This window comes from Gracilinanus agilis, chromosome 4 (genome assembly GCF_016433145.1).
Source record: "Gracilinanus agilis isolate LMUSP501 chromosome 4, AgileGrace, whole genome shotgun sequence".
Taxonomy (NCBI): domain Eukaryota; kingdom Metazoa; phylum Chordata; class Mammalia; order Didelphimorphia; family Didelphidae; genus Gracilinanus; species Gracilinanus agilis.
This window is the reverse complement of record NC_058133.1, coordinates 288,094,523-288,118,594: the sequence shown is the minus strand read 5'-3', so window position 1 is coordinate 288,118,594 and position 24,072 is coordinate 288,094,523. Positions and strand designations below refer to the sequence as shown.

Here is a 24,072-nt window from a genome sequence, read left to right as displayed (position 1 = left end):
CTCCTACTTTGGAGTGCAACCATTTATAAAGTGAAATCCCTTCTTTGATTATTTTGGATTTACAAGAAATTCACATTACTGATGTTTTCCACTTCATTAAAACGTTGAGGTCCTCCATTGTTAATTGATTTGACTAGAGGAAGAAAAGGTGGTATTCTAGACGATGACCACTAGGTGGCACTAGAACTCCGCAAGCACTTTATTTCCCTAATGATGCTAAGGGAGAAATAAGGACGCTCTTTTCTTAGAACTGCAGATTTAGAGACGCAAGGAACTTCCGAGGCTATCTTCTACTTTACCGATGAGGAAACTGTGGGTCGGAGATGCCTTATGAGGTCACATAAATAATAAATGCAAAGTGAAGAATCAAACTGAAGTCTTCCAGTTCTAGGACCAATACCAAGATGCCTTTGTTGAATTTTGTAAAGTAACTTGTCCAAAGTCACAGAGAAAGTAAATGAAGGAGCCTGTATTTAAACCTACGTCTTCTCGCTTTCAATTCCGTGCTCCTCCCGCTATTGGACAACGATTTGTAAGATGAGTGGAACCCTGATGAGTCTTCCTTTTCCTTTCTGAAAGGAATACTCATACCTTCTTTATCCTGGGGAAACAGTATTATAGGGAAATGTAGGCAGCACGACTCTGTCTATGTTTAATTCATTCCTATGGCACTGTGGCAACAGAAATGCTTCCAAAGAAAGAGAAGGGCAGAGGAATCCAGATAACTAAGTGGATAAAAGCCTGGAAGTCAGGCATATTGGCATTTTTGCAGTTCTGTTAAGAAAAATAATTGACTTGGTTTAAGAGATTTATTTGTTTAATCATAAGGATCAAATGAAGACATTTATTTGTTGTTATGCATGTTTGTGAGTAGATTTCTTAAAAAAATTATCAAGTTAATAGATATTTTTTGAAATTCCAAGAATTCATAAATTTCTTTAATCTAGAGTTGTACAATGGAAATCACTATTTCTGGTTTCAGAGGACCCAAGTTTAAGTTCTGGCTCTGATACCTAGAGCTTGTGCAACCTTAGGCAAGTCATTTAACCTTCCTTGGCCTCAGTTTCCTTATCTGTAAAATGAGATTAAACTAGATGCTGGAGGTCCCTAGATCTAATCTTCTAATTTTTTAGATAAGGAAACTGAGGAACAACAAGGGAAAATGATTTGTCCTAGGACACAAGCTACTAGTATTAACTAGTGATAATAAGCTAGTAATAGTAGTCCATCATAAAGTATTATGATTATGGTTCCCTGTTAGCGTCAGGATTAAATAAACCTTCCTCTGTATGGCATTTTCATAACCTGGCTCTTTCCTAACTTTGTATTCTTTTGTTAAAAACTAAAAAAAAAATTTTAAATAAAAACTCTTACCTTCCATCTTAGAATCAACACTGTGTACTGGTTTGAAGGCAGAAGAACAATAAGGGCTAGGCCAAGTGTCAGCAAAGTATGGCTCTTTCTGCAGGAGCCATAAAGTCAATTTTTTTTCAGGCGCTGTTACAGGAGCGCGCTGTGAGCACTGTACTGCTCTAACGAAATTACATTTTAAAAAATGTGGCATTTATGGCTCTCACGGCCAAAAAGGTTGCCGACCCCTGGGCTAAGCAATGGGGGTTCAGTGACTTGTCCAAGGAAATATTTGAGTCCAGGTTTGAATTTAGGACCTCCTGTCTCTAGGTCTAGCTCTCTATCCTTCCAGCTGCTCTCTATTTTTGTATTCTTCCTACATGTCCCTCTAGAATCCAGCAACACTGGCCTGCTCACTATTCTTCTCATATGATGCCCCCTCTCCTGAATCTTTACCTTCTCATTTTCTGTCTCCCCTCCTCCTTCCTCAATCCCATTCTACTATGCCTGGAATGCTCTCCCTCTTTACCTCCACTTCATGATTTTCCCGGCTTCCATTTAGTTACTGGTTAGTCAATTAGTTTTGTCTGATTTTTTTTTACTACATTTGGATTTGTTTGTTTGTCTTGGCAAAGATACTGGAGTGGTTTGCATTTCCTTATCCAGGTCACTTTCTAGAAGAGAAACTAAGGCAAGCAAGTTAAGTGACTTGCCCAGAGTCACATAACTAGTAAGTGCCTAAGACTGAATTTGAACTTAGTCCTCCTGATTCCAGGGCCAGTACTCTATATATTGGGCTACCTAGCTGCCCTTGGCTTTCATCTATACTGAATTTAAATCTCATTTTCTGAAGGAAACATTTTTTCTTCAATCTACTCTTCTTCCTTTGTCTCCCCATCTCCCCACTGCTAAGATCTTCCCTTTGAGATTTTCTTCCACTTTTGTACCATATATCTTGTTTTTATACTTTTGACTTGTCTCCCTATTAAAATATGAGGGCAGGGACAATGTTTTTGCCTTTCTTTGTATCTGTCACTCTCAGTACAATGCATATTTGTTGAATGACTAAAGTAGGGTTTTAAAGTTCTTTGCTGTTCTTCAAATAAGATACCCCATCTCCTGACTCTGTGAACTACCCAAGCCAGTCATACTTTCTACATAGGACCTGCAGCTCTGGGATCCTCTGCTAAATTACCTTCTTTTAGAGAAGGTCTTAGCAACTTTCATTTGACTTCTCTTGAAGGGAAGGTCAGAATAACTCTTGGTCATTTAATCCCTTTTTTTCTCCCTTTGTATTTTCTCATGGTCATCATCATGGTTTAGGTCTATTTCATGCCCAGCTATCATGGGAATATCCTTGGAATGCTTAGGATGGAAGTGTTTTTTGCTTTCGGGTTGCTTGCTATTTACTTCTTTGTCTCTAATGTGCAATAGCTATTTGCCACCAGAAGAAGCAGATGAAAGCCCAAGGCCGGTCAGCGTTACAGTCCAGAGGCTGCAAAGGATGAGCCCAGTTTTAGAAGGACATTTTCAAATCCAACTTCCCAACACAGTGATATCTGGTAAAGAGGAAACTATATCGGTCCTTTCTGCTTTGAAATCTGGCACACACTTTAAAGACTTAACATATTCTCTCTCTCTCTCTCTCTCTCTCTCTCTCTCTCTCTCTCTCTCTCTCCATTTGTCTATTTCAACTATCTTTCTATCTTTATCATCTATATATCTAATTCAAGAAATTGTATATTCATAAAAATATAATAATAGCTCATCTAGAGACAGCTAGGTGACATAGTAGATAGAGTGCTGAGTGCCGGCCTGGGAGTCAAAAAGGCATGAGCAGTGGAGTCTTGAGGGTCGTCAAGGGATCATAGGACGTAGATTTTAAGGCAAGAACCTTAAAAGTTGTTTCCCTCAACCCCCTCATTTCACTGATTGTAGGATAAAAGATCTAGAGCTGAAAGGGACATTAAAGTCCTCTAGTTCAGGATTCTTAACCTTTCCTCATGTCATGGATCTCTTTTGGCAATCTGCTGAAGTCTCTCAGCAGAAAAATTCTCAGAATTTTATAAAAGCATAAAATACAGAGAATTATAAGGAAATCATTCATATTGAAAGATAGGGCTCTCTCTCTCTCTCTTTCTCTCTCTCTCTCTCTCTTTTTCTCTCTCTCTCTCTCTCTCTCTCTCCACCTATTTAACTTTCCATCTACCTTCCTCCATATTTATATCTTTTTATGTCTATCTACTTACATATCTATCTTTCCATCCACACTCTTTCTCATTCTATACTTCTATCTATCTATAGTTCTATATACCTACTTCTACCTATCTACCTATATCTACCCATCTATTCATATCTACTTATATATCCACCCATTCATCTACCTACCTATATCTATTTCTCTGCTTGTCAGTCTATTTATATATCTAACTCTCCATCACCCCAGACCCCAGCTTAAGAACTCTTGGTCTACTTCAACTTCCCTCATTTTGCAGATGAGGAAACAGAAGGCAAGGATGTTAAGTGTCCTGCCCAAGGTGGCACAGGCAGAAATGGCAGATTCAAACTTAGACACTCTGATTTCAAAGCCAGACATTTTACTCCATCACACAGGAGTCAGGTATATGGGATCACCTTCTGAAAGGTGATCAGTTCTTTCAGTTTTACTGAGGTCAGTTTGGATTTTCCAGAGCAAATACGAAATTTAATTAAGCTTTCAAGACTGGAACATGTCATCTGAAACATAGTTTTGGGGTTGGCAGCATTCTATAAATTTGTCTTGTCTGACATCCTGTGCTGTGAGTGAGACAGTATGGAACATCTCATGGCATGCTGACCTTGGAGTAAAACAAATTGGATTATAATCCCTCTGCCTCTACTTGTGTAGCAAATTGCTCAACATCTCTTAGGCCCAGTTTCTTAACCTGTAAATTGGGAATAATAAAAGCATCCACCTCACAGGGCTGTTGTGACTACAAAGTAAGCTAATATTTTGAAAGTGTGTTGAAAATCTTCAAATGCTATGTAAATATAAGCTATTATTATGTGATAATGACCATCATCCTTATCACAGTTTATATTATCTCCCTTGTTCCTCACAACAACCCTGCAAGGTAGATGCAATTATTATTCATATATTACAGCTGGGGAAACTGAGGCAAAGAGAGGTCATGAATTGTCCAAGGTCACACTTCTAGTAAGTGTCTGAGGTTAGATTTGAACTCTGATCTTCCTGCTTCTAGGCATGGTGCACTTTCTATTTGAGCCAACTACTTATTAAAGGCATCTAATTAATATCAATATGAAATGACATTTTTCTAGTGGAAGAAGCTCTAAATGGGGTTCAAAGGTTCTCTTGAATCTCTGCTTTGAGGACCCAGGGTTGGGTGAGCCCATCAGACTTCTTGGGTTTCATTCTCTTGTCCTGGCTATTCTCTGTGGCGGTTATTTTGTGTTGAGTGCTTACTGTTTGAAAATATCCCTCTACAGGTATCCCTGTGCACATTTCTGCTCATGACCTCCTTGAGCTCTTACAGAACAGCAATGATGACTTTGCATCTCAGTTCCTCAATGTCAGTGATTTTAAGGTGCAGAAAGATCTAAGCTCCTGCTATGAACACGTGTGGACCCTCACGTGGATGTCCCAACTGGGAGACTTGCCCAATATCATCCATGTATGTATGATGCTCCCTCTTCAATGTAGAGCTTTCATGTGACCAATGTCATCTACCTGGATAACCTATATAGGCTCCACTTCCCAGTTCCTTCTCTCAAAAGCAGGAATCTCTGAAGTGAGGATTGGATCAGGGAGACATGTTACTCTAATGGTTGTGGGTTTTGCTCTTATTGGTGAGAAGTTGGGTCTTATTCTGCTCTCCTTGACACCAGCAAATATATCACACCTACTTTTATCCACCAACTCCACTCTTTCCTTCTCATTCTGCCCTACTCACTCTTTTTGGCAGTTCCTAATCTCCAGGTGTTACAACCTCAGGGAAGTTATAAATTAGCTTTTAACTGGAATTCATAGCATCAATTATGCTGAATGGAAAATTTTTACAACCCTCTCCCCTGCCATTCCATTCTTTCTCTGTCCCCCAAATCACCTGATGGTTTTGGTAGATGCACCTTGAAGACAAGGCTTGGCCCTCCCGGATAGAACAATGACTAAGAATTGCATACCCTCTCTTTTATTTTGAAAAGGCCAGAGGGGTTCTCACAGGATGTACAGGGATGGATGAATTGTGGTCTTCTTTACCAATCTCATTACATTACCTTTCCCCCTAAAAGTCAACCTTTCCACTGAACTTCCCTCTTCATTTTCCCTCATCCCAATATAGCCAATTAATTGTTAGAATTGATCATTTCTACTCTCATAACATTTTTCCATTCTGTCTTCTTTTCACCACCTACAAGACTTTTCCAACTCTTGTTTGTACTACTATAATAGCCTTCCTCTTTTATTAAACCTTTACCTTCTGTCTTAGTATCAGTTCTAAGACAGAAAAGTGGTAAGGGCTATGCAGTTGAATTTGCCCAAGGTCACATATCTAGGAGTACCTGAGGCCAGATTTGGACCAAAGATTTTCTGACTCCAGTCCAGGCACCATATTCACTGTGCCACACCGAGCCGTCTCCTGACTACATAACTTTTGAAGTTTCTCCCACTGTTGAGATTTTGAGCATCCATGGTTCTATCTTTCATGTGGATACTTTGAGTAACTTTGCATAAAAGTAGGGAACTCTACTCCCTATTCTGATTAATGTGTTTTAAAAGTATAAAACCAACCCTCTCATTTTACAGAGGAAAATTGCTATAATGGATAGAGAGCTTATCCTGAAACCCAGAAAAATCTATGTTCAAGTCTTGCCTTCGACATATTGGATGTGACTCTGAACTACCTTCTAAGTCAACCTCCCAGTTTCCTAAGAAATTCCCTGAAATTGTAAGTTGCTGAATAGCTTGAGATCTGCATTGATAGAGAGAATTTCCTTATGAGGAGTTCTCGACTACAATAAAATCATTGTTCTCCTTCTCCATAAAAAGTTTATGCCTGTCCTAGGTTCAAATCTGGCCTCAGACACTTCCCAGCTCTGTGACCCTGGGCAAGTCACTTGACCCCCATTGCCCACCCTTACCACTCTTCCACCAAGGAGCCAATACACAGAAGTTAAGGGTTTAATAAAAAAAAGTTTATGCCTAATTGATACCCCCTTAACAGCAATTGAAACCAATTGTTACCCTTTCTAATCTCAGTGAGAAGTGGTTGGTCAGTGGCTACCATTTCAACTGATTATTCAACAATTTGAGTAGATTGGCTTAGATTGTCAGAGATTCAAGCTGGTGTAGTGACTAGAGGAGTAACCTCAGAATCAAAAATACTTGAATTTGAGACCTATTTCTGAGACTGATTAGCAGTTTGATGTGGGCAGGTCAATGCCCTGTCAGTACTCTAAGACTGTCAGCTATAGATAAGTTCTTGAACCTCACTCATCACATTGAAGGGAGTTTTTGCCCAGATGACTTAAGCACACATTATTAGGATGTAAATTCTGATTACCATATGATACAATATGATACACAGCTAGGTGGCTGAGTGGATTGAGAACCAGGAGGTCCTGGGTTCAAATGTGGCCTCGGACACTTCCTAGCTATGTGACCCTGGGCAAGTCACTTAACCTCTGTTGCCTAGCTCTTACTGCTCTTCTGCCTTGGAAGAGATATGTGGTATTGAATCTAAGATGAAAAGTAAGGATTTAAAATAAGCATATATTATACATAATACAATCTATAAATTATGCTCTTTTAATTTTGAGGACTGTTTGTATGAGACTTCAGGTTTCTCTTGGCAATTTTGTTTCCTGCTATCACCTATTTATGCTGGCTATTTATAATCTTACTTATTATACTAACTAGAAAGTAGGGGGAAGAGATTGGGGGAGATAGAAAAAAATACAATTTTGCCACACACACAAACCCCCCTCCCAGTAAATTCCCAATCCAGAAGCAAAAGTATTACAAAGATCTAAAGAAATGTGGGTATAGTGTGCACAAAGTGTAATCCCAATTAAAACAAAATATTACTTGGGTACACTGGTCTTTTCATGAGTCATTCCTCATGATACCAAACTGCTAGTCTTCCCTCCAATTCTTCCCCCACTCCCTTTATGCCACCATAGTTTCTTACTTAGAATTGCCAAAAGATTCCATTATATAGCCTCATCTGAATGAGTGTGAAGGAGAATAGCACTTGTCATTATAAATGTTTATTACCATTTTAGGTCTCTGCTGAAAACCTAACTGGTATGTATCCAGCTGTGAGTACTCGGATAGTTTATGATGGTGGTGTTTTTCTTGGACCCATATTTGGAGATATGCTGGTTACTCCCAACATATACCCTCAGGTGAGAAAGGAGAGACTTCCTAAGGCAGTTTTCAATATTTGCTTGACTGTTTCAATGTCTGTAAAATTGGCTACTTTGATTTAGTCCGTAGGACCTTGGCTTTTTGGTTGTTTTTTTTTTATCTATCAGCAATACAGGTCTCAGTGTAACTGTCCTCTCTTCAGTGATGTTCATTGCTTTATTAGTTGATTCACACATATATTTGTGTTTATTCTCTGGGCAATGGTGCTTTATGGATCATGGGAGATACAAAAAGGAAGAAGGCATTGTCCTTGTCTTCATGTTCTAGGTACAATATATAATTGATTAAGTTAGATAAAACATATACATAAACTTCTACAATACAAAACAGGGTAATATGTGTACAAGAGATTGTTTCATTCCCTATGTTTGTATCCTTACTGGCTGTCACAATACTTGCCACATTTGTTGTTGCTCAGTGTAGCATGCCCCCATGGACCATAGTATGCCAGTTCATCTATCTTTTATTGACTATGGACTTAATACATCTTTATTGATTGATTGAAAAAAAATTCTATAGAAGTTTGGAAGAGGGAGAGATCATTTCTTTTGGGAGAAGTCAAGGAAGCCATTTTTTTAAGAGGTAGCATTTTAGCTGGGATTCGATAAGAGAAGGTTAATGGGGATGGTGGGTTAGGGAATTCAAAGAGTGTTCTAGGTAAAATATATGAGAATAATATGAGTAAAGCTAAAGGAGTGGGAATATGTTTGTGGAATGATCTGTGTCCGGATCCAGCCGGACACAACCGTGGGGTTCGTGAAACAGCCACCTAAGAGACCATAGGGAGAGAGAAGAGAGACCAAGCACGCAAGAAGACAAGGGAGTCTAATGGTGACAAGGCTCGTTTATTGCTGGTACGGGGCAAGAATATATATGTTCGGGGTGAGGGGGCTGGCGGTCGGGATGAAGGGAGAAGGGGGCTGGTAGTTACGAGGAAGGAATGCGGAAAGGAACATGCAGTTATGTGGAAAGTCTGGAGGAGGTTTTGCAATTATGTCCCCGCCCAAGCGGGGCTCATGATCTGTATCCTTCTCCTTGAAGAGTTACTATTTTTATGTTATAGTCTTGGCTCCTAACAGATCTATAGTTCAGTTTGGTTGAAGAGTAGAGGTAATATAAAGGGGAATTATTAATCTATCAATCAACAAATATTATTCAGGGCTTATAATTATACCCAATACTAGGCACTGGGAATTATAAATATCAGTAAAAACAGTCTGGGGCTGCTAGGTGGCTGAGTAGATAGAGAGCAAGGCTTGGAGTTGGGAGGACCTGAGTTTAAATCTGGCGCCAGACACTTCCTAGTTGTGTGACCCTGGGCAAGTCACTTAACCTCAATTGACTTATCACTCACTGTGCTTTATTTACTGTGTTACCTGAGGAGTTCAGTCTTACAAGGTTCAAAAATATATAAACCTTAGGCAGATAAATAGTGCATAGGTCTTGGAAATAGGAAGACCTGAGTTCAAATGCAGCCTCAGACACTTACTAGATGTGTGACCCCAGGCAAACTAATTAATCTCTATCTGCCTCAATGTCCTTATTTGTAAATGGGGATACTAATAACACAAATCTCACCATGTTGCTGTGAGAGTCAAATGGGATAACATCTTCAAAGAGTTTTACAAACTTTAAGGGATGATGTAAATGCTATTATTATTGTGGTTGTTATTAAATATTCCAGGAGAGAGGACAGAATGGTTCTTCAATTTAGGGCTTAATAAGTTGTCCCCAAACTTCTTGCTCTACAACAGTGCAGATATATAATGAGAAGAGTAAAAAGGCTATTTAGTTGGGACTTTCCAGGAAGCAAGTAGCTTCACATATAAGTGGTCCTTTGGCTTCAGAAATGAATATACCATGTTTGCTATTTCTTGTTTCTCCAGGTGACTGTGAGAGTCAATGACATACCTGCTCGCTGTTCAGGTTCCTGTTCTTTCCAGTACCTTCAAGAATCAACCCCATTAGTCCAAGCTGTCTGGTACTCTTATGGTAGGATCCTATCGATTGAATCTTAGGAAAAATGAGTTCTAGACTCAAAATAGTTCTTATAAGAGTTTGGGTTTGGTGACAGGGAGGGCTGAGTGGTTTCTGCCACATTTTTTATTGTTGTTCAGTCTTGTTCAATTCATCATGACTCCATTTGGACTTTTCTCAGCAAAGATCCTGGAGTGGTTTGCAATTTCCTTCTCCATCTTACAGATGAAGAAATTGAGGCAAAAAGGGTTAAGCAACTTGCCCAGGATGACACAAGTTAGTGTCTGAGGCTGCATTTGAACTCAGATCTTCCAGATTCCAGTACTGGCACTCTATCCACTGCACCACTGAGCTGGCCTTCTGTAGATAGCAGATACTTAAAAGGGGCTTTGAGTTTGATTAATTAGGGATTGAAATAAGGTAAAAAGTTCTCTATCTACAACATTTTTGATAAAACCTGTGAAATGCAAGTAGTATGGATTCTTGATAGATTTCATTTATCTGTGTATATACTCTCTACCTTGCTTACATAGGCCTTTGGGTTTATATAAAAGGTAATTTTTCTATGTTAATTTTTGCTTTAACTATTTATCATTGACTTCCAATGACTGATTTCAAGATATATAACATGAAATCTTTGTATTATAAGATGGGAACTCATATTGCAGGAGGACAATGCAGCCAACCAATGTGTAGTCTCAGATTTTTCTCAGGTTTGGAAGTAGAGTTCGATATCCAACAAATATTTATTAACTACTAGGTCTTAGGCTGGGTGCTGGGAGTACAAAGAGAAAAAAGAAACTTTGCCTTTAAGGAATTTACAGTTTAGTTGTGGGATACAACATTTACATAGCTAAGTAATTACCAAGTAATTTAAAAAGGAATAGGGCATCTTCATTCAGGTTGGCACGGGGATCACAAAAGGCTTTCCTTAGGAGCAAGCAACTAAGTTTTGTAGGAAGCTAAGAGAGAGTACATTCCAGGGAAAATAGGGGAAGTGAAGACCAGTCTGAGTGAATGTTCAGAGGTGTGATTGGAATTGCTGAATTTGAAGAGCAGTTTGGCTAGAATTTACACCAAAGTATCTTATATTAAAAAAATACATAATACAGTGGAGATATGCCTGGACTCTGGAGTCAGAGCATCTGGGTTCAAGTCTTGTCTTTGATGCTATCTTTGTAATCTTGGACAAAGTTAACTTCACAGCCTGTGGTTTCAGTTTCATCAGCTAAGAGAGTAAAATGGACTAGATGGCTTCTGAGGTTCCTTCCACTTTAGATTTATAAGTCTGGAAAAATAGGTAGCATTTCTTCAAGTCCAGATATGTTTTCATTAAAAAGGAAACTCCCAGGTAAGGAAATTCTTCTATCAATGCAGTTTGGTACTTTTACTGCAATTTATATTTTTAAACAGCTGTCCTAGAATTGAAAGACTGAGTGATTTGCCCCAGGTCATATAACCAGTATGTCTCAGAGGTTGGAGTTGAACTCAAGTCTTCTAACTTTTGAGGCCAGTCCTTCAACCACTCTTCTCTCAAGCTAGCAGTTTTATAAATCTGATGAAGTGGTTGAGAACTCATGGGACAGTGATATCATTGGTAGGTAGTTCATTTAATATATTTGCTTATTCTTTTTTTCTTTAAATTTTTACCTTCCATCTTAGAATCAATTCTAAGTATAGATTCCAAGGCAGAAGAATGATAAGAACTAGGCAAATGGGGTTAAGTGACTTGCCCAGGGTTCCATAGCTAGGAAACGCCAGATCTGAGCCTGAGTCCCCCTTTTGTCTCCAGACCTAGTTCTCTATCAACTGAGAATCCTAGTTTGCCTCTCATCTCTTTCAGATGATGACATTAACCTGCTGGTCTGCATCATGGGATCTGGTTTTCCTGATGACACTGGAGCTTTGAAGATCGAAGTGAGTCAACAGATTTGTGAAGTCACTTTCTCGAACCAAACTTATGTTGCCTGCAAGATGGACTTCTTACCAATTGGAAAGTATCAGGTGGTGATGCTAGTGAGACACTTTGGCTTTGCTCTCAATGTCAGTGGAGGAGAAGGCATCCACTTCAACATTGAACCCAAGCTGAAAATAATGGAGCCTTCTGTAGCTCCAGAAATTGGTAAGTTCAGAGAAATAAGAAGATCTATTTGATTTGCTGAAATTGAAATTCAGACCAAAAGACTTTGGGGCCATTCTGAGAGAACTAGCAAGTACTGGCAATTGCTTATGGCTTTTAATTTACTGATATCAGCATCTTTCCTTATGAATTTTATTACACACCATCATTATCTGCTGAATAACTGAATGTGGAAATGAACAGCAAACATTTGATTTTTAAACCAGCATCTTGGTAAATATTCTTCCATTTCAGCTAATTACTCAGAATGGCATTCTAGACTTCCCAAAATCTGTCACCACCTAGATTTCCAGTTTATTTTATATTATTCCCCTTCAGATTTGATATGCTTTAGGCAAAATGGATTATTTATGCCCTCTCACCCCCATCCCTAATTCCTTACCCTATATGTATTTGCCTTCCTACTTCCAAATTTTTGTCTGTCTTTTTTATCTCTCCCTCTCTCCTTCCCTCCCTCCTTTCCTTCCTTCCTTCCTTCCTTCCTTCCTTCCTTCCTTCCTTCCTTCCTTCCTTCCTTCCTTCCTTCCTTCCTTCCTTCCTTCCTCTGACTTCCCTTTCTTCCCTCCTTTTCCATTCCTAATTTAATCATCCTCTATCTCATTTCATACTTTGAATCAGTTGCCAAATGCTCAGCAACATACTTCCCACATGTCTCCTTCTAATCTTTTCTCATAGACATCACTCTTAATTTGATCTTCACCCTCTTTCACCTTGTCATTTGTCATAATCTCTGAACTGACGTCTGCCTCTAGCCTTTTATCTCTCCAAACCATTCATTATACTATTGTCCAGGTATTTTTTGTTTCTTCCTTCCTCCCTCCCTCCTTTCCTGTCTTCCTTCCTTCTTTTCTTTGTTTCTTTGTTTTTTCTTTGTTTGTTTGTTTGTTTCTCTCTTTACTTTTAAACCCTTATCTTCCATTTTAGAATCAATAATGTGTGTTGGTTCTAAGATAGAAGAGTGGTAACAGCTAAGTGACTTGCCCAGGGTCATACTGCTAGGAAGTGTCTAAGGCCAGACTTGAACCCAGGATGTCTTATCTCTAGACCTGGCTGTCAGCCACATTGAGCCACCCATCTTGCCCTCATTCACTCTTTAAATTTGAAATATTTGCTAAATGATGAAGTAAAAATGAGAATAGTTTTAATTTTATTAATTAAATAATTAATTAATGAAACTCATAATTTTAATACATTCAAAGAAAAAGAAAACAGCCTTAGTACTAACCAAAACATAACAGTCTGCCCTTAAACCTGTGTCACATTCTCCTACCATAGCTGCCCTATATAGGGAGTGGGTACCAACTCACAGAAATAGACTTACAGGCACATGAGCAGAAAAACCAATATGACTGGGGCAGCTTGTGGTTCTGGTCTGTGGGCCTGGATGTCTATAGTCTCTTTAGAGAATATTTTCTATCTTGCGTCACTTTCTGGGTGAGAATTCTTTTTCTGAGTCTCTCCATCCTTTTGCCTTTTCTCTCAGGCTGCTAATGCAGAAATAAGCTCATTATAGCAATCTGAAGTCTTAATCGTGGGGTCTGCAGAGCTTCCTGGGCATTCGTAGTATTGTTGGGCAGTGTGGAACTAGTGCTAGGCCTGGGGTAAGGCATTCTTGTGTCCAAATCTAACCTTAGGCACCTACTTACTAGTTTTGTGACCCTAGGCAAGTCTTTTTGTGAGGATCAAATGAAATAATAATTGTAAAGCATCAGCATAATGCCTGATGCATAGTAAACCAGGAAATACTATATAAAAATTAGTTATTATCATCATCATAAATATTCTCTTTGGACTAGGCACTAAGACATTGACATTGTTTCTGCAAAAAGATGTTATTTCTAATCTCCAGTGCTACAAAGCTATCCATTATCTTTTCCCTAGGACTTTGAAGTATTTCCTCCTCTCCCCCAAGCCATAGGAGCAATATAGCCAAGCCAGTTAGTGATTTTTTTTCCTTTCTCAAATTGTAGATGGTGCTACAGATCAAAGCAGCCTTTCCCCTCACTCTTCATCCCATAACAGATGATTCTCCTTTTTCCCAGGCATTTCTTTCAAACAGCAGAAGTTGCCTCCAATCAGATCAGTTCCCTGCATCAATAGCAGTGTTTTCCTTTCAGTTATGTTAAGGTTCTCTCTGCCTCTCAGTTTTATAGCTTCTGTTTTCTGTCTTCTATTGTCTCCGCAAATCTTTGAAGCACTTGACATCTCTGACTACAGACTTACTATCTAGCTTTTAGCACTTAAAATTAGCATCTTCTTTTGTGCAGTGAGTGAATCATAAACAATAGACTGAGAATCCCAAACTCTACATTTCTGTAAAGTATGACACAAATAGCCAATGTATTGTTCTTTGATTCAAAATTTTCCAATCACAAACTTTCAAATACTGAAAATAGTCTTTTTCAAATTAGATGCTAGGAAACATACCATCTATCTCTAACATCACCCAGTACTTTTGCTTTTGAGCTGCTGTTCATTTTTAGAATATTTATCTGAGGGGCTGCTTTCTCTTAGGGGTTTTTTTCTCTCACACAGTTAGTGTTTATCCTTATGCTGATTTTCTCTGTATTTCACACAAAATATCTATTTTCTTCCCCTTTCAGCAAATAAAATGTTCACATAAAAAGGGAGAGCAGTACCCTTACATGTAGAAGGCACAGTGATAGATGATGGGGTAAAAAGATGAAAATGACACAATTTGTCCTCAATCAGCTCATAATACAAAGAGGGGAGGGGAAAGACCAGGAGTTCCAAATAAATATTACATGTCAGAATCTGACGAGGGGCAAAAGAGAGATCCAGACAAAATGACAGGAATATTTGAAAAGGAAGACATTTCTTTCGCCTGGGAGATGGGGATCAGAGAAAGCTTCACAGAGGAAGCAAAGTTTGAGGAAGGAAATGGACTTCAGTAATCATAAGGAAAAAGGAAAATTATGTGTTCCATGGAGGTGGCAAGGAACCCAGATGACTGACAGTAGTCCAGTTTTTTTAAACCCTTACCTTCCATCTTAGAACTCAGTACTGTGTATTGATTCCAAGGTAGAAGAATGGTAATTACTAGACAATGGGGGTTAAATGACTTGCCCAGGATCCCACACCTAGGAAATATCTGAGGTCATGTTTGAACCCAGGACCTCCTATCTCTAGGCTTGGCTCTCAATCTACTGAGTTAGTTAGCTACCCCCAGAAGTTCAGTTCTAATGAAAAGCAGAGGATATGAAGCATAACAATGTTGGAAAGGTTGATTGGAGGCAGATTGTGAAGGCTTTAAATGCCAGTCTCATAAGTTTGTATTTTATTCCAAAGGCTCATTAGAGAATCATTGAAGGTTTTTTGAGAGAAGAAATGTTTCAGAGGTCTTAGAACTACTTTTTGAGGTTTAAACTTAGAAAGAGAATAAAAGGAGGAGGAAATTCCAGGGAGCACTAAAAATACTAATGCTAATAACAAGACAAAACCCCTCAACAACTTTTTATGAACTTTTCCTAAGGAGAATATTGATAAATATTTATCATTGTTTTTCAGATAACAACATTTATTCCTTTGATACTTTAGGGGTTCAGTGATATATTTCATCAGTGGGAATAATCCATCCATTTTTTTTTTGTCTCGTGCCCATAAGATTTTGATATTTAACTCAAATCCTTTATGTGGCCATTTTAACATTTTCTTAGATGCAGATGAGTGCTCATTTCTCCATATTTCAGTCATTTCCTATATGTCTGATACCCCTTGAATTCCACCTGACTCTTTAGCTGGTGATATCACTGATGTTACAGGAGGACTTTGGACCACTATCCAAGGGACCAATTTGGAAGACATAATCTTGGTATTATTTGGATCTCAGCCTTGTCCTGTCAACATCACCACCAGGAAGATGGAAAGAATCCAATGCAAAGTCCCTCCCTGGGTAAGAAGAATCCTCTTGAGTCTCTTCTTATTATCACTCACTGTCACGTTACATTTAGGTCAGTAATAGAGATGATTGCAAAACTATATTCCGACTCCTAGCAATTATCTTCTATTTAAACCTTAGAGATATTATGTGACTGACAAAACACAAAATAGGGATTAATAAATGTTTATTGATTGATTGACAGATCGAGCACTCTGATGGTTCCCAGCCTATTCTTATCCTTCACTCATTATTTCACTATTGACTATGTGAGTTGTGTTAAGGTAATACTTATAAGTTCTCTTGCTTTTTGGAATTTCATAAATTGATATTAAAATATCCTGCAATTGACTTTTTATTTTCCACTTACTGCTCTACTCAGTGATCCCATTTCCGTAGAAGTATCAAGTGCCACATCTCTTCACTGGGGACAATTCCATAGATAATCCATTAAAGGGATACTCCAGAGTTCTAATCTAAGGCAATCAGTCTTTATAAGATTATAGACCTAGAACTGGTAGAGATTTCAGAAACCATCTAATACCTCTCCTTCACTTCATAGATAAGGAAATTGAGGTAATGGATGAGAGAAATTCCTTATTTAGACACAATTGTAAAAATCATGGAAAGGTCTTTGATGAAGGTTAGAGCCTGATAGAACTAATATCAATCAACTAATCAACATTTATTTAAGTGAATACTATGGATCAGACTTTCTGGTAAGTGCTAAGGATGCAAATACAAAGAATGAAACAATTCCTACTCAACCATTTACATTTTGATGGGATATGTTTAAGTATGATAGAAAGTGAAGGAAACATCAAAAAGAAATTTCTTCTTGCATCCCAAAATTATTGGCTGTGAATTATATTTGGGTTATCACCAAGTTTGAATTTGCATTCATTTGTCTTGTGCCTAGAATAAAATGTATGCCAACAACAACAAGAGAGAATTATTATATTCTACTTTTGAAGATTTCCTGCATCAGCAAGGTTAAGTGAGTTATACAAGACCATAAAATATAGTCAGCATCAAAGACAGAATTTAAAATCAGAATGCAAGGTGAACTTGAATATTCTGGACATTTTTCTAGCTTTGTTTGTGCAATCTTAACTTGCTTTGGAATTGAAGGTGTTAAGAGCTTCCTTCTGGTCCAATGTTTTCTTTCTATAATAGATCTGAAGCAAAACCCAAGGTAATGAAAATGGGTTGGACATAGAAAATGAGATGAAGATTGCACTTATTCCTATAACAGCTGCCTGGAGTGAATCAAAAGCAGGCTGGATGTGTACATGACTGCTATGGAATGGGAATGTGGTCTCAGAGTAGGTGGGGATCATAGAAGTATGTCCAACCTGTCCCACCAGCTGTGAATGGGAATCTTAGCTCTGCAACTGACCCTTGTCATCTCCCAGTTTATAAAAAAGGGGTGGATTGTATTTACCACCCCTAACACTTGGTGAAGGCCAGAGTCAGAAAAGAAGGAAATTTCCTTTGGCTTGTACCTATGTATGTTCACACTTGAAAATCTTAGATAATCTGAAGATCCTGGCAATCTTCAAGCACAGAATCTGCTCTTTTGGAGACTTATAGATATCTAACCAACTAAATCTGTGAAAAGAAAGACCTTTTTATGAGTTCATTTTTTCTTGTCTTATTTTAACTTAGAGATTCATCTATTTCCCATGACCTAAAGCAGGGAAATAAGATTAATTACCACATATAAGACTCTTACAAAAGAGCAAATTAATATAAGGTGTAGGATGGCCCATCTCAGTAATAGAATTGAAATGATTCCTTGTGGAAAGAGAGAACAGGAAGCTTTATTAAACTGTAAACTCTTAGAGGGTAGACAGAGACTATAAGATTAAATCCATAGAGCTTTTTAAACACTAAATTTGTAAAACACTGTTTTTATAATATAATTGTGGAATCAAGGGGAAGGTACTTAACTTTTATAGGTATGGGAGTGGGGATAAGGAAGAGTGCAAGGACATATCATATCATAACCATTTTGTGGGTTATGAAAGACCAATAATATTGACATATATTTGGAAAGGCAGTATACATCTGGAGGAGTAGTCTAGACATTAGGGGAAGTGATGAGAACATGGAGAATGAATGAATGAATGAATGAATGATAAAAAAATTGTTAACTCTCTTTAATGTGCACCTGTGTTAAGCACTAGAGGAAAAATAGTCTTTATTTTTGAAGACTCAGTCAGTTATTTTTTCAGTAGTATACCACTCTGTGGGACCCCATTTGGAATTCTTTTGGCAAAGATACTTGAGTGGTTTGCCATTGTTTTTCTCCAACTCATTTTATAGATGAGGAAAATGAGGCAAATAGGATTAAGTGACTTGCTCAGGGTGACACAGTAAGTGTCTGAGGACAGATTTGAATTTAGGAAGATGAGTCTTCATGAATCTCTACATGTGCACTCTATTCATTGTGCGCTTGAGCTGCCCTGGTTTATAATTTACTTACTAGGAGACAATCACCGGGTTAGTATTTGTTGAGAGAGAGAACTTGAACTCATTAAAAAAAAATTAAATGTCATCCTATCTACCATGTCACAACTATGCACAATATTTTCCTTCCATCTCTGTTTCTGTCTCTCTCTTTGACTCTTATTCTGTATGTCTAGTTTTTCTCTTAGAGATAGAAAATTAGCAGATTATATACTTTATACATCTTAGAATCAGATCAATAAAGTATATTTTTACATCTTTCTTTTGGTGATGGTTTTGTCTCCATGTGAGGATGTGTTTGTGCATGTGGAGAGAGACAGATAGACTTTTTTTTTTTAAAAAATTGGCTGGTAGACAAATCAGTCAGCTTATATATTTTTTAAAGTTTTTATTTTGAATATTTTCCCATAGTTACATATTTCATGTTCTTTCCCTCTCCCCCAAACTCCCCCAACAGCTTACATTTTTTTAAGTACAGTGGAAACAAAAACTTGATCCTCAATGAGCTCATGTTCTAATGGTAGAGACAATATGCAAAGAAATGCATAGATACAGGATATGAACTTGCTAAGTGTAAGAAAATCTCAGAAGAAAGATACTAGCAAGCGAGAGGAGGAGGGAGACTGGGAAACCCTTTTAATTGATTCTACACTTATATTACAAAAACAGTATGTTTTACAAACTTAGTGTTTCCAAAGCTCTATTCTGTAGGCCCTCTAGAAGTAATCCTATAGTCTCTGTCTACCCTTTAAGAGTTTACAGTTTCATAAAGCTTCCTGTTTTCTTTCCATAGGGAATCATTTCAGTTCTATTACTGAGCTGGACAAACTTACACCTTATATTAATGTGCTCTTTTGTAAGGGACTCCTATGAGTTATTTAATCTAATTTCCCTGCTTTGTCAGGGTGAGCAATTCCAAATAGGTGAATCTCTAATCTATCGAAGGAGAAAATCTTAAATTGGCAAAAGTAAAAGGAAAATGCAATTTTCTCACCTATATATTTTTTTCCTTAAAGCTTGGAATGACAATAAAACCTCACTCAAATATTTCATTAATTTGGGATTTTGTGATAATTTGGAAAAGGCTAGCCTGAAGTTTACTTTAGCATTATCAATGAAGAAAAGGTTTGCTCTACAAATTAAGAGTAGAAACAAAATTGCCTCTGGGAGTGTTTAAATTACTGTACTTTAGAGAACAAACTGTTTCAAGCATTCCCCAACACATTAGTAGTTTCCATTTACATAAAAACAATTGATATGTTAATAACAAATCATTCTTATCTATTCTTTAAAGCAGGTCCCCTAAGGATTTCTTCTAGGCCATATTTGGGTAACTTAGTTCAATGATTATACATACAATATTTGAAACCAATTAGCGTGTATTTCTTTAATTTTTTTTCTGCAATTTGTACCTTCTTCCTCCAAATCTGCCAACTCTCCTCCTCCCCCCAGTCAGTGGTATTTAGTGAGGTTTGACAATATTTCATTTTTTTAAGATTGATTTTCAGGGGAATGGTAGTGGAACCCTTGTGAATGTGACCATCATCACCAGGAACCTGTCAGTAACTTATCCTGAGGCATTCAAGTATTCTCCTTCTTTAAATCCAGTTATCCTGTCTCTGAGCAGAAGCAGAAGCAACACAGCAGGTAAAAATAAATGGCACTCTAAAACATTTCTCTTGGTAGAACCTTGGTCCAGGAAAAAGGCAAGAGATGGGTCCCTGGTGAATTTCAGCTAAGAAAAACAGGAATAGGGGCTTACCTGGAAATCACGGGACCTGGTTTCTCATCCTAGCTAGGTTATTAACCCATTATTTGATCTTAGGAAAGTTGATTGTTTTTTTTTTAACCTAGGGGAAATTTCTTTATTTGTTTAAAATTTCTAGAAAAATTGAAAAGCAGTCTGGTAGAAACTACACTTAGACTAACCCCTTACACCAGACATATCAAACATTCAGACTAAAGGAAATGTACAGCCCACCACATTCCCAGGGCAAAAAGCATCTCTGCCCTTAAAGAGCTCCCCCTCCAATGGAGGCGACAACATGAAAATAACTGGTACATCTAAGAAATAGCAGTGTAAATGGAAATTAATCTCAAAGGGAGGGCATGAGCAACAAGTGTTACTGGGAAAGACCTCTTACTGAAAGTGTGATTTGAGTCTTTAAAGAAGCCATGGAGGAAACTTTGGGACTCAATTTTTTTCTTAATAAAATGAAGCTACTTCCGCCTCCTATTTTCATCAGAAGAATAGGAAAGGGTATATATTGGACCTGTGAATTCATTGATAGAGGGAATGTCCCAGGTGAGGAAATTCCATCAGGTGAGGAAATTCCATCTATTGAAACAGAGCTGTACCTTCTCATTTTATTTTTATTGTAGTATTTTATGACTTTTGACATAATTTATATAATTATTAAATTGTTAATGTATACTTTTATTACTTCAAGTATAATCTTTATTATATATAATCCCCACATATATGTAACATACACAATTTCTCTATATAATTTTTATTATGATTATTATTAATTTTCTTCCAATTACCTGTAAACATTTTTTAACGTTAATTAATTTATTTAAAATGCTCTCCCTCCCTCTTCTCATCTCATCTCCTTGAGGAGACAAGCAATTTGATATGGGTTATACATGTGCAGTCATGCAAAACATATTTCCCTATTATTATTCATTAATTTTAATGAATTAAATTATTATTTATAATTATAATTCAATATAATACATTACATAGAATTATAATTAATTAATATTAATATTTACCCATTAATCATGCTGTAGAAGAAAATATAGACTAAAAGAAAAAAGAATGAAGAAAAATAAAGGATAAAAAATAATATCTTTGATATTATTTGATTTATATATCTTGGATCTGTATTCAGACTCCAGTAGTTTTTTCTTGGGGGGGTAGATAGTATTTTTCATCATGATTCCTTTGGAATTGTCTTGGATCATTGTATTGTTGAGAACAGCTAAGTCATTTATAGTTGATCATCATATGATATTGTTGTTATTGTTATACCTTCTAATTTTAGAGAGTTTCTTAGAGTTTATCTCAGGGTGTAGTCAAATAATAGATTCTTAATATGTACTCACTGACTGAGGGCTGACATTTATATGGCACTTCTAGGTCTGCTACATATAAACATGCTTATCTCGCCAGATTTGCACAACCCTATGTGGTAGATAGTACAGATATTATCCCCATTTTATAGATGGAGAGAATTGAAGCTTAGAGAGATTAATAGCCAAATTCACGTGATTACTAAGTTGCAGAGGTGGGTTTCCCAAATGAAGGTCTCTTTGGATTCCTGGACCAGTATTCTTTCCAGTCTACACTGTAGAATAATACTATTATTGATTTTTGGGTAACAAGTGGTATAAAATACCCAAGTAAGGAATGCAGGTTAGGAAGTTAGGCTGAGCCTATAGTTAAATTTAAGTTTAAGGATTATGGATGAAGAGCCTGCATATTGCACTTGTAGATTTTAAAATTCATATCCATTACTCCAAATAGTATATTTAACAAGATTTATTAAATTTAACTTGAAGCAAAAGGGAAGACTAAAAAGGCTAGAGCCCAGAGGGAGCTCACCCAAGCCACCCACGTGGAAGAGAGAGAGGGAGAAGCAGAAGTTTTTAAACTATATACAAACGTGACATCGCAACATGGTGGAGAGAGGAGAGGAATTCTGGGAAATATTAAGTGGATTTTGGGGAATGTAGTTCAAAATAGTACAAATTTCCACTTATACACCCTCATATCCATGGACATTAAGATCTAAAGGAAGTTTCTCTGTACAGTGTCCCAACAGTCTTAGGGAAGTTTTAAGTCATTGAAGTTTTATTTACATTATTAAAGATTATCAAGTTATCAAAGACTACACACTTAGCTTTTTTGGTCCCTTTGTATATAGGGAAGATCCTTTATGAAAAATTTGCAGAAAACATAGGGTGAGAAGTCAACAACCTGTACCAGTGGTACAAGGAGCAAGGACCCCCTACACTGATGAAATTCTGGATTCAGTTAAAGTATAACATGCCATATAGGACAGAATAGTCTTTTATGCACTGATTTGAAGGGCCCATTTTTCATTTTTTAAAGAATCATAGAGTTGTAGTCTAGGTAGTCCATAGAGGCCATCTTGACTACCTACCTTATTTAGCAGATGAGGAAATTTAGGTCCAAAAATGTCATAGAATCATATTTTTATAGCTAGAAGAAGTCTTACAAATCATACAATCAAACCCTTTCATTTGATGGATTAGGAAACCAAGACCCGTAGAAGTGAAATGATTTGCCCAAGGACACATAGATAGTATATAGAAGAACTGGGATTTGAGCCTAAATCCTTTGACACCAAATCTGGTGCCAAATATTTTTATTATGCTACATTTGTTATAGTCAGCCAGTCAATAAACATTTATTAAATGCCTACTATGTTTATTTAAGTTACTAAAATGACATGTAAATGCTTTATAAATATTATCTCATTTGATCCCAACAAGGTAGGTAAGTGTTATTTGCTAGGTAGGTATTATTATTATCCTCATTTTACAGCTGAGGAAACTAAGGCAAAAAGAGATTCAGTGACTCCCAGGATCACACAGCTAAAAGTATTTGAGGCTAGTTTGAATTTAGGACTGCCTGATTCTAGGTCTAGTGTGCTATCCATTGTATCATCTAGCTGCTTAGATGCAATATCTTGTGCAAGGAACTGCAAAGAAGTTAATGATCATTTGCTATTCAGTTATTTCTTACTTTTCATTACCCCATTTGTGGTTTTCTTGGCAAAGATGCTGGAGTGGTTTGCCATTTCCTTCTCCAGTACATTTGACAGATGTGGAAACTGAGGGTTGTTAAGGGACTTGCCAGAAATCACATAGCTAGTCAGTGTCTGAGGCCAGATTTGAACTCACGAAGCTGCATCTTCCCAATTCTAAGTTCAACAACCTATCCACAGTACCACCTAGCTGCACCATTTAGATTTAGATGCTGTCAGGTCCACCTCTCTCATTTTATACTTCTAAGACGATTGGAAAAAAATTAAGGTAGCATATATTCAAATTCAACAAATTAAAGAACATTTACATGATTTGCATAAACACAAATGATGCTGAAAGGAATAAGAAAGCTTAGGCAATATATCACAAATTGTGCCACTTAATTTATGCTTCTTTTTTGCAGGTGATCAGACTCTTTTCATTGGAACTACATCTCTGGCAAACTATACAGACCTGGATGTGGAAGTCCATATTCAGGACACCTTGGCTCCCATCCTAAAGCAAGTGCCTCAGGGTCTAAAGGTGGCACTTCCCTTCCTGCCATCAGGGTGGCACAATATTTCTGTCACAATGAATGGTATTAACATCATCTCCGAGGGGTAAGGTCAGGTGCATGTTGGTAAATATCTAACAAGAAGTTCCTTTTCAAAAGAAAAAATAATTTAATCTGTTTTAATATTTTCTTCATCCCTTTCTTAGGTCTAGACTTTCAATAAAGCAACGAATAAAGACCAACTTGGCAGCTTTTTTGGTTTCTTATTATTAAAAGTTCACACTGAAAATTTTAATGGTTGGCTCTGGAAAAATAGTATGAGTTGATTTCAGGATATTCCTTAAAAGTAGAAGCTTCCCAGTCTGAGTTGAAGGTGGAAGCTTGATTATTAGACTATGCAGGTCATCATAGAATCATAGATTTAGATCTAGAAGAGACGTTATCAGTCATCTAGTTCCTCCTTCCCTGCTCCCAACTTCTCTCCTTATTTTTCATATTATAAAAATGAAACTGGG

The 24,072-nt window shown here is 37.3% G+C and overlaps 1 protein-coding gene across 1 annotated transcript in view; it reads left to right on the top strand.

Moving 5' to 3' along the window:
- PKHD1 (PKHD1 ciliary IPT domain containing fibrocystin/polyductin) overlaps window positions 1–24,072 on the top strand; it is a 685,806-nt gene that overhangs the window by 71,382 nt on the left and 590,352 nt on the right. Inside the window, exons 13-20 of the mRNA XM_044675345.1 lie at window positions 2,785–2,912; window positions 4,840–5,024; window positions 7,633–7,755; window positions 9,664–9,769; window positions 11,598–11,876; window positions 15,677–15,807; window positions 19,773–19,911; window positions 23,468–23,663. Of these exons, the coding sequence (XP_044531280.1) occupies window positions 2,785–2,912; window positions 4,840–5,024; window positions 7,633–7,755; window positions 9,664–9,769; window positions 11,598–11,876; window positions 15,677–15,807; window positions 19,773–19,911; window positions 23,468–23,663 (1,287 nt within the window). The remainder of the gene's footprint in view (window positions 1–2,784; window positions 2,913–4,839; window positions 5,025–7,632; window positions 7,756–9,663; window positions 9,770–11,597; window positions 11,877–15,676; window positions 15,808–19,772; window positions 19,912–23,467; window positions 23,664–24,072) is intronic.